The 14,631-nt window shown below is 38.6% G+C and overlaps 2 protein-coding genes across 6 annotated transcripts in view; both read right to left on the bottom strand.

Moving 5' to 3' along the window:
* Positions 1-14,631, bottom strand: part of LOC127524378 (collagen alpha-6(VI) chain-like) — a 121,686-nt gene that overhangs the window by 79,640 nt on the left and 27,415 nt on the right. The gene's annotated exons all lie outside the window — the stretch shown is intronic.
* The window catches only part of LOC127524379 (collagen alpha-6(VI) chain-like), a 56,349-nt gene that overhangs the window by 19,679 nt on the left and 22,039 nt on the right, over positions 1-14,631 (bottom strand). For all 3 annotated transcript variants that reach the window (XM_051915799.1, XM_051915800.1, XM_051915798.1), the window contains exons 13-28: positions 14,112-14,452; positions 13,595-13,673; positions 12,060-12,196; positions 11,360-11,452; positions 11,054-11,107; positions 10,692-10,763; positions 10,306-10,332; positions 8,040-8,084; positions 7,231-7,284; positions 7,046-7,108; positions 6,888-6,953; positions 6,349-6,402; positions 4,669-4,704; positions 3,687-3,752; positions 3,508-3,570; positions 3,321-3,383 (exon numbers count right to left, since the gene is read on the bottom strand). In XM_051915799.1, the coding sequence (XP_051771759.1) occupies positions 3,321-3,383; positions 3,508-3,570; positions 3,687-3,752; positions 4,669-4,704; positions 6,349-6,402; positions 6,888-6,953; positions 7,046-7,108; positions 7,231-7,284; positions 8,040-8,084; positions 10,306-10,332; positions 10,692-10,763; positions 11,054-11,107; positions 11,360-11,452; positions 12,060-12,196; positions 13,595-13,673; positions 14,112-14,452 (1,313 nt within the window). The remainder of the gene's footprint in view (positions 1-3,320; positions 3,384-3,507; positions 3,571-3,686; positions 3,753-4,668; positions 4,705-6,348; positions 6,403-6,887; positions 6,954-7,045; positions 7,109-7,230; positions 7,285-8,039; positions 8,085-10,305; positions 10,333-10,691; positions 10,764-11,053; positions 11,108-11,359; positions 11,453-12,059; positions 12,197-13,594; positions 13,674-14,111; positions 14,453-14,631) is intronic.

Here is a 14,631-nt window from a genome sequence, read left to right on the forward strand (position 1 = left end):
ACAATATACACTAATGCCAAGGTCTCTGGAAAGAGGTTTGGTAACTGATATTTACGTCTTCCTGGTTGTGCTGAATCCAAGGGTGACGTCCTCCACTTGTTGAGCTGGGCAGCGTTGCAGTGGGAAGAAAGGAGTTAGAATCTGTTTCACAGCCTTGAACACGAAGTACTTGTGAACGTTGAACTCCTGGAGCACAGAGAAGGTCCTTTTCCTGGGACACGCAGAAGAAGCAGCCTTGAAGAAGCCTTGAAGGTTCTGATGTCTGTGCAGATGATCCTTTTTCTCTGGAACACGCAGATGGAAGGATCTATAGATTCTGAACTCAGTGCAGATCCGGGCAGTCTGGAACACGCAGATCTGGAGGATCTCTGATGAGAGGATTTTGAAGTTGGTGCAGAAGATATTTTGAAGATGGGGGGCTAAGCTTGTAGTCGTTGTCTCCGTTGCAGTTTTCAAACTCCCCAAATTCACTTCTTGCAGAACTTCCTTGTTTCTCTCTTTAGAGCTTCAGAGTCTTGAGAGAGCAATTTCACAACTCTGTAGAGTTGGACTTAGCTTAGCACATCTTGGGACCAGAACCTTGAACCGGGACTGGAACAGGAACTGGAGCCTGGAACCAGAACGGGAACCTGCAGCAACCCGGAAAACTGGAACTGTCTTAGAGAAAAGCCTTTTAATCTGTCCCGAGAAGGAGGGAGATGCAAACTGGCACCTTTCAGATCCAGTGTTTTGATTGGCTGATGCTGTCAGAGGTGGCCACTGGATGGCCGCTCTCTTGCATGAGGTTCATTTGCATAGCTTAAAGTTCATGTTTAGAACAATGTCTTTAAGGTTTTTCCTATTCATAAATCACTTTCCAATTTCAGATTAACCTAGGCATCGTGCATAAAACATCATTGGGTTATGCTGAGCTACCCTATGCATTCATGTATACCTTAATATGTAAGTTTGTATATTTTTCATGTACACAAACAACACTCATTAAGTATATACAGTTCTGTTAATAGAATTGGAGAAGATTTGCTCCATTTTGTCCATTGAGAGTCCATTTTGTGTCCTTTGTGACTTCAAGCCACATGGCAAACCTGTTTGGTTAGTGGAGTTCAGTTCACACCTCAGTTCTTACGACTGAGGGACGGGGGTGAACAATGGGGCAAAATGGTGACAGGATCATTCTGTTCAATGACATGCTAACATCTTCATTCTTCCCTTGCACAAATGGTCAGTGTGATGGTCTTTGCAGGCTTATCTGCTAGACTATCTATTTCCTTGTTTGCGTCTCTTGGAGGTGTGAGTTTTGGAGTCCTGTGCTTTTCATTATGGCAGATGAAAGGGGACTATTGATGTAATGGGGGTGTCTGCCCTCATGTCTGCCTGCTGATCACTACAACATGGGGGATCCTCCAACTGTAACAGAGGTTCAGGATGCCATCAGAAGCCCTAAAGGGTTAGTTCACCCAAAAATGAAAATAACGTAATTTATTACTCACTCTCATGTTGTTCTACACCCGTAAGGCCTTCGTTCATCTTCGGAACACAAATTAAGTTATTTTTGATTAAATTCGATGGCTCAGTGTGGCCTCTATAGACAGTAATGTCATTGAACTTCTCAAGATCCAGAAAGGTACTCAAAACATATTTAAAATAGTTCATGTGAGTTCAGTGATTCAATCTTAATATTATAAAGCGAAGAGAAAAAATGTTGTGCACCAAAAAAAAAAAAAAAATAACAACTTTTCAATAATATCTAGTGATGGGCAATTTCAAAACACTGCTTCGAATCTTTTGTTTCGAATCAGTGATTCGGATTGTGTGTCAAAATGCCAAACTGTTGAAACCACGTGACTTTGGCGCTCTGAATCACTGATTTGAAAAAAGATTCGAAGCAGTGTTCTGAAATCGGAAATCACTAGATATTGATGAAAAGTCTTTTTTTTGTTTTTTTGGCACACAAAAATTTCTCTCGTTGCTTTATAATATTAAGATTGAACCACTGAACTCATATGAACTGTTTTAAATATGTTTTGAGTACCTTTCTGGATCTTGAGAAGTTCAATGACATTACTGTCTATAGAGGGCTCACTGAGCCATCGGATTTAATCAAAAATAACTTAATTTGTGTTCCGAAGATAAACGAAGGCCTTACAGGTGTAGAACAACATGAGGGTGAGAAATAAATGACATTATTTTCATTTTTGGGTGAACTAACCCTTTAAGAACAACAAGGCCACCGGTCCGGATGGGATCCCAGCTAAGATCTTAAAGGAAGGTGGATCAGAGCTCCTGTACCACATTCATGCCCTAATCCTCAAAGTCTGGGAAAAAGAAGAACTTCCCTCAGAGCTCAGGGACGCTCTAATAGTGACCATATTTCTTCAGAATGGCCTTGATATTGCTCTTATAACTTTTCTTTTGCCCACCAGTTGCCATGGCTCTCAGGGGCCTGCTGAAGCCAAACAAAACTCCCGGTCTACAGAGCCGTTGTCCTCCCCACCCTGCTGTATGGAGCCGAGTCATGGACCATCTTCAGCAGGCCCCTGAGAGCCATGGAACAATACCATCAAAGATTCTTACGAAAGATTCTGAGGATCAGCTGGGAGGACAGACGCACCAACATCAGCATCTTGGAGGAAGCCAAAATGACCAGCATCACCACTATCCGCATGTCCAATACACATCAACCCAAACAGATCCTGTACTCCCAACTAAAGGTAGTCGAGCAACTGGTGGGCAAAAGAAACATTATAAGGGCAATATGAAGGCCATTCTGAAGAAATTCCATATCACATCAAGCAACTGGGAACAACTGGGGACAGAAGCTCCTGGAAGAAATCCATGCAAGAAGGTGCAGCACGTCATGAAATAGAACTCCAATGTGCCGCAGAGACAAAGCGACAGCTTCGCAAGGAGAAAGAAAAAAGGCTCAACCACCATCAACTATCACCACTCTCCCCTGCCCACACTGCACCAAAGTATGGATATCGTTGATTGGTCTCTACAGCCATCTGAAGACCCACAAGTAAACCCAACAGAGAGGACAGTCATACTCGCTGTGAGTGAGTGACCGCCGATGAAGATGATGCTGCTAAATCTATTTTTCTAGAGGTGTGTTTTTCGAAAGTTGAAGAACTTGAGCGCTGTGTGTTTATAAGTCGATATATTGATTATTGCGACAGGCCTACAAACAGCTATATTACACACTGCATGAAAGGTAAGATTCGAAAAAGCATAATAGAGGCACTTTAAGAAATGCATGTTTCCTAGAGTCAGGAAAAGAGAAAGAAGGAAGAAGTAAACATAGATGCATCAGTCTTACATACCCTTGGCCCTCTGGGTCCTCGACCTCCCTTTGAACCTTTAGCTCCAGAAGGACCAAAGGGACCCTATGAAAGCAGACGGTTCTCTCAATATTCACTGTATTCTTCTCTCTGTGTTTTATATCATAATTTTTTTTGCTCTAAGGGTAATACATGAACATGCATCTAGTTTAAACATTCGAATACACACCGGAATTCCAGGTACACCTGAATGACCACCTTCTCCTGGAGCCCCATTTCCACCTGGTGGTCCCTGGGAAAAAAAAAAAAGATCAGAGAGGCATGACACAACACATAAATTCAAACATTAACATCTGAAATCTGTTGTCTGTTTCTTTTTAAATGAGGGTGAACAGTCCCAGTTCTCACCACTTGTCCAGGGTAACCAGGAGGCCCTGGCTGTCCAGCTTCTCCTTTTTCATTTGAAGATTCACCCTATACAGATACACACATTACCTCAGCAGAAATGAACAGAACATATTATATTAGAAAAGGACAGAATAGAACAGATAAGAAAATAGAATGCTGGAACAAAAACAAATAGACAAAACAGAATTGAATAGTATATTAGTACAGAACTGAGAAGAACAGAATAATTTTGAAAAAATTGAATAGATTATATAATAACAGTTAATAATACTAACAATGAATCAGGATACAAGAATATAATAAACACCAGAATTTGTTACAATTAAAAATGAAAATTCTGTCATTAATTACTCATCCTCATGACGTTCCAAACCCGTAATACTGTCATTCATCTTTGGAACACAAATTAAGATAATTTTGATGAAATCCGAGAGATTTCTGATCCTCAAGAGAAAGCAACGTAATTACCACATTCCAATTACCATATTCAAGGTCCAGAAAAGTAGTAAAGACATCGTTAAAACCGTGCACGTGACTACAGTGGTTCAACCTTAATGTTTTTTTTGTTGTTGTTGTATTTTTTGCACACAAAAAGTATTCTTGTCACTTCATAACATTAAGGTTGAACCACTGCAGTCACGTGGACGGTTTTAACGATGTCTTTAGTACTTTTCTGGACCTTAAATGTGGAAATTATGTTGCTTTCTCATGGGGATCAGAAACCTCTTGGATTTCATCAAAAATATCTTAATTTGTGTTCTGAAGGTGAATGAAGGTCTTACGGGTGTGGAACGACATGAGGGAGAGTAATTAATGACAGAAATTTCATTTTTGGGTGAACTAACTCTTTAAGAGTAGATTAGAATAAACAAACTTTAAAAAAAGAATGAAATAGATTAAAATATAAGCAAGTAGAATAGAAAGGGTTAAAAAAAGAATGAAATAGAACATAATTCTTGGCATGTTCTTCATGCTACATTACCGGGAATCCTAGTGGGCCTTTTCTTCCTGGAGCACCCTGCCAAAACACACTGAGAAGTTATCTGAGGGTTTACATTTATTTACACTTATTTAATTAAATTCCTCTTCTGATGAAGAACAACAAGGCAGAAAATATTAAATATCTCACACCAAATACCAGATGTACAGATCACGACCATTGTGGTACAAAACACAGTTCAAAAGTTTGTGATCAGTAAGATATTTTAATGTTTTTGAAGAAGTCTTTTCTGCTCACCAAGCAGTGCTTCCCACACATAGACTTTACCTGGGCGGGCCACCCAGGTATATTAACAGCCACCCAAGTATATTTGGTGACACATTTTTGCTCTTATTGTTTTTATCCACTTTTACTTTTTTCTCCGCCCGAGATAATGAAACCATCCGCATTGGATTTAGAGGCCGTTCACGTCACGTCTAAAAACGCATGGAAAACGCCAGCCGCGGCACTTTCTCCTCTTTTCAAAAGCGCTCGTTGCTAAGCAACCATGAGCCGCGTTCTCCATGAAGATGAATAAGTTTCAGCAAAGGATAAATGTATTTCCAGACCTTGCATTAGCTTTACTACTAGATTATACTACTACTTATGGAGATAAGAAATAAAAAACCCGCCCTGTACAGGTATGATCAGCTGTTAGTCCATCTTGGCAGAGCTTTCGATCTCTACTTGAGCGCGTTCGTCCCGCGTCTACATTTAAAATAATGAACTTGAGCGCGCAAAAGACGCGACATGTGAACGGCCCATGACTAGGTATTGGAAAGTCTCCCTTCACTCTACGCGTTTCGTACCTGCTCGTTCAGTGTGTGCGAGAACTGTTTACTCCCACTGACAATCCCACATGTGCTGCAAAGACACGCGATTCTGCCTCTAACACCCAGATCAATATCCAGAAACAACTCATCATTAATTTTGATCATCATTAAAGTGTTTTTTTTTTTTTTCATAAAAATGTAATATTTCATATGCATGCACATGGTAAATGGATAAAAAAGTACTTCATATCCCCCAAAACATAGCATAATCTGTATCAAAATAAATTTCAATAAATAAAAATATTTTTAAAAGTTACGCATTATTTGATGTTTGTCACATGTAGTAGATCATTTTTGTGCCGTGGGTAACAGGAGGATTTTCCACCTGGCTACCACCGCAAGTATATTTCAAACCTGTGGGAAGCACTGCCAAGGCTGCATTCACTTGGTCAAATATACAGTGAAAAACAGTAATATTGTGAAATATTACAAATTGAAATAACTGTTTTCTATTTTAATATATATTTCAAAATGATATTTTTTCAGGGATGGCAAAGCTCCATTTTCAGCATTATTACTCCAGTCTTCAGCGTCACACGATCCTTCAGCAATCATTCTAATCTGCTGATGTGGTAAAAACCTTTTTTTATTATTATTACAGCTGAAAATGGTTGTGCTGCTTAAAGAAAAGTGCATGAAACAGCATTACAGGGTCTTTTAAAATAAACAGAAATTTTGAACATAACATTTTTTTTTGTAACATAATAAATGTGTTCACTGTCGTTTTTCATCAATTTAATGCATTCTTGTTGAATAAAAGTATACATTTCTTACCAAAAATGTGATCCTAATCTTTGGAACATTAGTCTAAATCTACCTGTAACAGTACATCAGTACAGGTAATACTCACAGGATCACCGTTATCTCCAGGTCTGCCTGGGAGTCCAAAAGGCCCCTGGTCACCCTGACAAGAAAACACAATCATAACACACTTTTACTTTTAACATGCTGAAAAATGTGGTTCTAAATCTGATATGTTTCTGATACTTGATCACCTGATTCTCCTCTTTTATTAAAATGAAATTTTCATTGAAAACAGTCAAAGCTGAGAACGATTGGTGACATAACCCAAGAAGGTAAGACATTTCAGAGGATCAGTACAAGTGTGTCCATTTCAAATTGCAGAAATGTGTTAGTGGTGTTAAAATTAACAACGCTAAACACACATATAATTAATCATAAAAGTGAACATGTTAACTTTGGCAGCCTATAAAAGGAGCCTATAAAGGAGGATTTTACAGTAGTGTGTTTATATAATCACACAGGACGAACATAATTACACAACATCTGACTTGAGGCAGATCACTACTGAAACAGAAACAATCTGTCGCTCTCACACAAACAAATCGTGCTAACATCTTCCAGAAGGAGTGAAAAAAGGACCCTCACCGGGAGCCCAGTATCTCCTCTCTCGCCTTTTGGACCTGAATTATTGTTGTCTATTCCTGGTGCTCCCTGTAATATAAACAGAATAATATACAGAAAAATCAAGTCAGGTTGTTGAGACGTTAAAAATCAACTATCATGGACACACAGGAACACCTTACAGGATCTCCTCTCAGACCGCTGTGTCCCTTAGTTCCAGGACTCCCTTTGAAACCCTTCATACCCTGAAAGACAAAAATAACATGAGCCACTGAGTTATTTTTACATTTTATTTCTGCTTATATTAACAGTAATAAATAAGCAGACATCTGTGATCAAACAAAACAGTGTGTGGTTGTGTAGTTACAGCACTGCCCGGGTCTCCTTTAGGTCCTGGAAGCCCATCTAGACCAGCATCGCCCTGCACACAACAGAAATAGAGACTCAATAACTCATTCAGTGACAGTGCGGTGCTTACAGTTTCATTGGTCACTTATATTGGGTTTAATTTACTGCAGTGTTTACAAGGGAGCACTTAATATTCCTCACACATTTATTTATACTATTAATATTCGCTCATACTTATGGTTAGGGATATTTCACATATGAAAATCATCAAATCATGCAGTTTGCTGTAGAAGGGCGTGCTACTTCTTTTCTAAGTTGTCAAACCTACGGATTTCACTTGACGATATAACAGGCCAAAAATACTGATAGACTTACACTGAAAGAGGGAATGTTATACTCATTGAAGGCATAACTTCCTAAATCCTAAAATTTTGGATTACAGTTGGAAAAATCTCCCAATGAGAATTTTGTTGTCAATATTTTGATGCATATATCTGCATATTGAATTAAAATTTGTGTATTGTGATCTTTCTTGCATTCCTTATAACCAAAGATGATGTTGATTATGTGTATCTAGAAATCTTCGCAAATCTTATTTTAAAATTTAAAAAAAAAATTTTAAATAAAATTTTATAAATTTTATTGCTCTAGTGTTTACAACCTAGTGTTTTGCTAACTTAATTCTGTAATTTCATTTTTTTTTAAAACAATTTGACAGTTTGAATGCAACACATTCAGCAAATATTTGTATTTAATATTAATACAGATTAATTAATGAAATTTATCATATTCATTTAAGATACTGTGAATGCAGAGGAGAGAAATAACCTGTTCTCCTTCCACTCCATCCAGCCCGTCCTCCCCATCTTCTCCCTGTCAGACCGAGGTCAAAGGGTCACACACACTTACAGTCATGTTTAGGGAAGTAATCAACAACCACTGAACAAATACAGTATCTCACAGAAGTTAGTACACCCCTAACATTTTTGTAAATATTTTATTATATCTTTTCATGTGACAACACTGAAGAAATGACACTTTGCTACAATGTAAAGTAGTGAGTGTACAGCTTGTATAACAGTGTAAATTTGCTGTCCCCTCAAAATAACTCAACATACAGCCATTAATGTCTAAACCGCTGGCCACAAAAGTGAAAATGTCCAAATTGGGCCCAATTAGCCATTTTCTCTCCCCAGTGTCATGTGACTCGTTAGTGTTACAAGGTCTCGGGTGTGAATGGGGAGCAGGTGTGTTAAATTTGGTGTTATTGCTCTCACTCTCTCATACTGGTCACTGAAGTTCAACATGGCACCTCATGGCAAAGAACTCTCTGAGGATCTGAAAAAAACAATTGTTGCTGTACATAAAGATGGCGTAGGCTATAAGAAGATTGCCAAGACCCTGAAACTGAGCTGCAGCACGGTGGCCAAGACCATACAGCGGTTTAACAGGACAGGTTCCACTCAGAACAGGCCTCGCCATGGTCGACCAAAGAAGTTGAGTGCACGTGCTCAGCGTCATATCCAGAGGCTGTGTTTGGGAAATAGACGTATGAGTGCTGCCAGCATTGCTGCAGAGGTTGAAGGGGTGGGGGGTCAGCCTGTCAGTGCTCAGACCATACGCCAAACACTGCATCAAATTGGTCTGCATGGCTGTCGTCCCAGAAGGAAGCCTCTTCTAAAGATGATGCACAAGAAAGCCCGCAAACAGTTTGCTGAAGACAAGCAGACTAAGGACATGGATTACTGGAACCATGTCCTGTGGTCTGATGAGACCAAGATAAACTTATTTGGTTCAGATGGTGTCAAGCGTGTGTGGCGGCAACCAGGTGAGGAGTACAAAGACAAGTGTGTCTTGCCTACAGTCAAGCATGGTGGTGGGAGTGTCATGGTCTGGGGCTGCATGAGTGCTGCCGGCACTGGGGAGCTACAGTTCATTGAGGGAACCATGAATGAGCAGAGCATGATCCCTCCCTTCGGAGACTGGGCCGCAGGGCAGTATTACAACATGATATTGACCCCAAACACACCTCCAAGACGACCACTGCCTTGCTAAAGAAGCTGAGGGTACCTAAACCCTATTGAGCATCTGTGGAGCATCCTCAAATGGAAGGTGGAGGAGCGCAAGATCTCTAACATCCACCAGCTCCGTGATGTCGTCATTGAGGAGTGGAAGAGGACTCCAGTGGCAACCTGTGAAGCTCTGGTGAACTCCATGCCCAAGAGGGTAAAGGCAGTGCTGGAAAAATAATGGTGGCCACACAAAATATTGACACTTTGGGCCCAATTTAGACATTTTCACTTAGGGGTGTACTCACTTTTGTGGCCAGCGGTTTAGTCAAGTCAAGTCATGTCACCTTTATTTATATAGCGCTTTTTACAATGCAGATTGTGTCAAAGCAGCTTTACAGTGATAAATGGTATATAGCGGATAAAGCGGTTTAGACATTAATGGCTGTGTGTTGAGTTATTTTGAGGGGACAGCAAATGTACACTGTTATACAAGCTGTACACTCACTACTTTACATTGTAGCAAAGTGTCATTTCTTCAGTGTTGTCACATGAAAAGATATAATAAAATATTTACAAAAAATGTGAGGGGTGTACTCACTTCTGTGAGATACTGTAAATCTTAGAGTCTGTACTTGTTAATGACTCTAAACTACATCTGCAGTTTGAAAAAAAACTGCTTCATGGAAACTGTTAACTTCACTGTAAACATCATTATTTTTAAAGAAAAAAAAAAATAGTACAAGCACATTTTCACTCATTTTTACTTGTTAATGTATAAAACAAGTGAAAAAAAACATCTTGTCACTGCAAAAAGATTCTATAAAAACTCTTAATGCAATTTTGCTTCTCATGAAAATGTCTTTTTACTTGAAAACAAGACAAAGATACTCATTAAAAACCTTTACAGTGTTTTGTGCTATCTGAATTGTAGTTGCAGAAAATAAACAGCAGAACAAGCACTCAGAAAGCACTTTAGAAAATATTTTTTGTACTTTTCAGCTTGTATTTTTGTCCAAACAGTAGTTTAGTAGTTTATGTGGGAGCAATCATAGACCTGACAGACAGTAAACAACTTTACTCACTTTATTTCCATTGTAGCCTCGCTGGCCCTATTGAAATGAGATTTTAAAACATTTCCTTTATTCATCATGGCTGTAAAACACAATCTCATCTGATTTAACTGCAATTATATACAGGAACATTAAACACTAATATCAACATATCCTAGCCATGCAGGTATCATGCATTTATCCCTAAAAATGATTTCATTAAGTCACACTAATATATTCAACCATTTTATTTTTAGATTACCAATTTGATTCATGGATTCATGGTGTATATAATCTTATTTTTGTTCATTTTGATGACTGAAAAAGTACCAACACAATTAATGTTCTAAATACAAGTGGTGCAGTAAGACATACTGTACTAATTCACAGTAATTCACATGATAATCACGTTACATTACCTTGATTCCTCTGTTTCCAGGGCAACCGTTGTGTCCCTGAGTTCCATTCAGCCCTGGTGGTCCTCGCTCTCCCTGCCAGAAACATGACGGGAGAGAGACTATTTATCCATGACATATACAGTGTACATCCTCTCTAAAACACGTGTATTCTGTCTTATATCATCAGTGACACATCACTACAGATGAGGTCTTAGGGCAAAATTGCGTACTAAACACACACACACACACACAAAAAAAAAATGCTTAAACTATTATATGATATCGACTATACATTATCTTACTAATGTTGAAGTTGCTGAATTGGACTATTAAGAACATGTAATGTGAATGACAGCAGAAATTAGGCTTAACGCTTCACTTACCATACTACCTTCATCTCCTGGAAATCCAGGATGACCCTTCTGACCACTAGATCCCTAAATAATAAGAACAAAAAAGAGATGCTAACACACAAAACTGAAGAGCTCCCCACATAAGTAACATTTCTTTATGGAATTATAGGCACAATCCCTATGCAAAGGCTGTTTAAAATCATGCTGCCTTCAAGGATAACTCATTTACATCAAATTCTAAAGCAGCAATGCATTTATCCTTTGCATAATGACATAATGCAACAATCTCAGTGAAAAACATCCATTGATTAAATCCACATAACGAGGATCTCTGACCTTTTGACCCAGACTTCCAGGCGGTCCTCGTGGTCCAGGTACACCAGTGCATGAACAAGGCACATCGCAGCATTTCCTCAGCGCCACTGTTTCCTGAGGGGAGAGAAAATGTGAAACAATGTGTTTGTCTGCTGTTGTTGACGTCACAGGACATGCATCCAATCAAATTTTAGGGGATTTTACTACAAGTTCACAGACAGGTTGCATGCCATCTCTGAAAACTATAAACACATCTACACAAGCTACAATCCGGACCACTTTAAATATTGGTCCAGTTTCGACCACAATGTGTTTTGTACCGTGATTTATAGTCTGCTAAGAACACCAACAAATCAAAGATTTTAATAATTGTGCATATAATTGGGTCCATGTAGCTCATGGTAATATTAATGCATTTTAATATTTGATGTTTTTACAATTTATAATTTTGTGTGCAATGTAAAATGTGGCTCCTGAAACAAAGGCCAAATGAAAAGCAGACAAAAATCAAATCAAATCATTTATTTAATGAGAAAATAAAAAGGAAAGGCGACAACATGCCAACACTGTTTTATCTAAACAAGCTAAAGAAAATAGCTTTGAAAAGCCTTCATTTAAAATACACAAAATAAACATTTAGCCTCAACATAAAATGTCTTTCAGAACAGTTAAACTTGGCAAGAGCTTAAATCCTGCCCTTAATAATTGCTTTGATACTTACAATCTGTTTCATAAGAGCATTGCCTAAATTCAGCATGTTGATGGTCAGTGGCTGCATGTAGCTGAAACCTCTGCCAAATTCCAGCTGGTGAACATCCATTATTCCCTCCAAAGACACAATCAGCAGTGTATCGACCCCTAGATTTCACATGAGAAATAAGCACAAATAGCTTCGAAATGGTTCAAGGTCACAGCTGCTACACTTGACTTCAATTCACTTTGACTTCGATTTTATTTCATGTCAAGTAGAAAAAAAGTTCCTCTAAAAAGCAAGGAAAAACATGGCACACATGGGGGCTACTTATACAAAACTGCTAATAAGCTAACAAATGAAGTGTTTCCAAATCAAACAAAACCAATATGCAACCCCAGATTTGCAGACAGAGAGGGAGGGGTAATTATATCCTGTTATAAAATTAAAGTTCTGCATAAAACTGAACAAATCAAGGAATCTCTCTGGTGTAGGGATGGGTGGAATATCTTACTTTGCAGTGGCCCAGATTTTTATGGTTCAGCGATAACAGCTATATTCACATTAATCAGGATAAACTGGAAAACATTTATTTTTGCTCTTCCATCAACAGAGACATTTTTGTCCTGAGCTTTTTTAAGATGCTCTTCCAAGTGGATAAATTTGCAAATATAGTTTTCGTGTTGTAGTATGGATTGTGTAAACTGAGGTATTCGAAAACAATGATGCATGTTTAGCTATACTCTCACTGCTCTGAGCAGGATTTGAACCGGCATTTCCGGCATGTGAAGCGGGGCGCTAAAAAGAACACTAAAGTGTGCCTCTTGAGGCCAGGGGAGTGAGGTTTACTCGCACAGCTCTTACAAGCTGGCCTCCATTACACTCACCCCCCCTAAACTTCACTCCCATCCGGGTCACGGCACCAACATAGCCCCTACGGTTCTACTCACACTGCTCCGAGTGGGATTTGAACTGGCAATCCCAGCATGGGCGGTGGGCACGCGAACAAGGATGCTAAAAACGTTAAACACTTGAGGCCAGGGAAGTGACGTTTACATGCACCGCTCTTACTAGCTGGCTTATGTTGTACCCATAGATATCTATGGTTGTACCAGCATCGTTGTGCCTCCTATTCACTATTATGGTGTTGTTAACAGATAAATATTACTTTGTAAATTCTTCGTATTATATTTCTGCAAATATGACAGAAAATTTCCTGTGGAAAACGCTACAATTGTGCATTAGAGTATATGAAAAGGCAATTTTAAGTGTTACCTAGACGAACCAGTGAGTCGTGGGACTCTTTGCTAATAAAATGATCGTGCCAAAAGAATGGTGTGAGAACTTTATTATGTTTTGTCACTCGGTCTCATCTCAGTGAGCTTTTATTATGTTTTATGCATGTTCAGTAAGGTGATTTAAGCTTTTTTAGACGTTTCAGTGAGCAAACAACTTTTGGAAAATGCTTGAAAAAGCTAACATGAACAGAGACTACTTAGAAAAAAAGCACTGTTTTCAAACATACCCGGAATAATGTGGACATAGCCAAAGACATAGCCACTTACCACTTTGCTTAAGTCTCTCTGAACTCGCCATTAAACGCTGAATGCTATCATCCAAACCGTCTGTGAAGATTATTAAAACCTGGACACAAACATACAATTAAATGTCAGCAAAATTAATTGTAGCAATAAATAGAGCAATAAAAATTAAATGCAATCTAGGTGCCCAATATGGATCTAAGTAATCAAAAAGATGCTGAATCTTATGTCCCAATCATGATTGCATTTTTAAAATTCATATTTTTCCCTAATAGTCCTGTTACAGATTCTTTTTCAATTTAAATCATCATTTTGGAAAAAATATCATACCAAGGGCACAGTTTTTCTTTGTGTAAATTATTGTTCAACTTTGTTTCTAATGAGAGTACAGCATGTCAGTAAAACATCACAAATATATAATCATTAGCAAATAACATCAGCAGAAGTGCTCGTTTAATTGAGCGCACATTAACATAAAGCATTTAATATATAGCTGACAATCTTTTTGATGGTCAATTTTATATCTCACAAATATTCCCACCTTTGCCTTAGCTTTGGAGACGACAAACATTTCTTTGAAGGAATCTAACAGAAACTCGTTGAAGGCCAGGGGCTCCGTAGGTCGCAGTAACATCACTTTCCTGACCACATCCTCGTTGTACTTCTCAAAGCTAAAATTATCCAGAACTCTGCCATTTCGTCCAGACACTAGCCTATAGCCAAATCTAGTTTTAATGTTGTCCACTTTGACACAGCACAGATCACCCATCATGGAGATACTGTGGATGGCTGCAGTAACTATCGGTTCCACCTGACGTCTCAACAGAGGCTGTGTTGATTGTCTGGACACGTCAAACCCAAAGGCAACGTCAATACTGCAATCTGTTCAAACAGATTCAAGAAAGGGAATTATACAATATATGAATTATACAATAAAAACATATGCATGCATACTACATATGTCTGCACTAAGTCTTCTGTACATTACCATGTTAGAGGACTTTTTAACAAGGGTTTCCCAAAATCACATTACAGTCTACTGTGGTTTCAGATTCATCTTG

This window comes from Ctenopharyngodon idella, chromosome 13 (genome assembly GCF_019924925.1).
Source record: "Ctenopharyngodon idella isolate HZGC_01 chromosome 13, HZGC01, whole genome shotgun sequence".
NCBI classification, from domain to species: domain Eukaryota; kingdom Metazoa; phylum Chordata; class Actinopteri; order Cypriniformes; family Xenocyprididae; genus Ctenopharyngodon; species Ctenopharyngodon idella.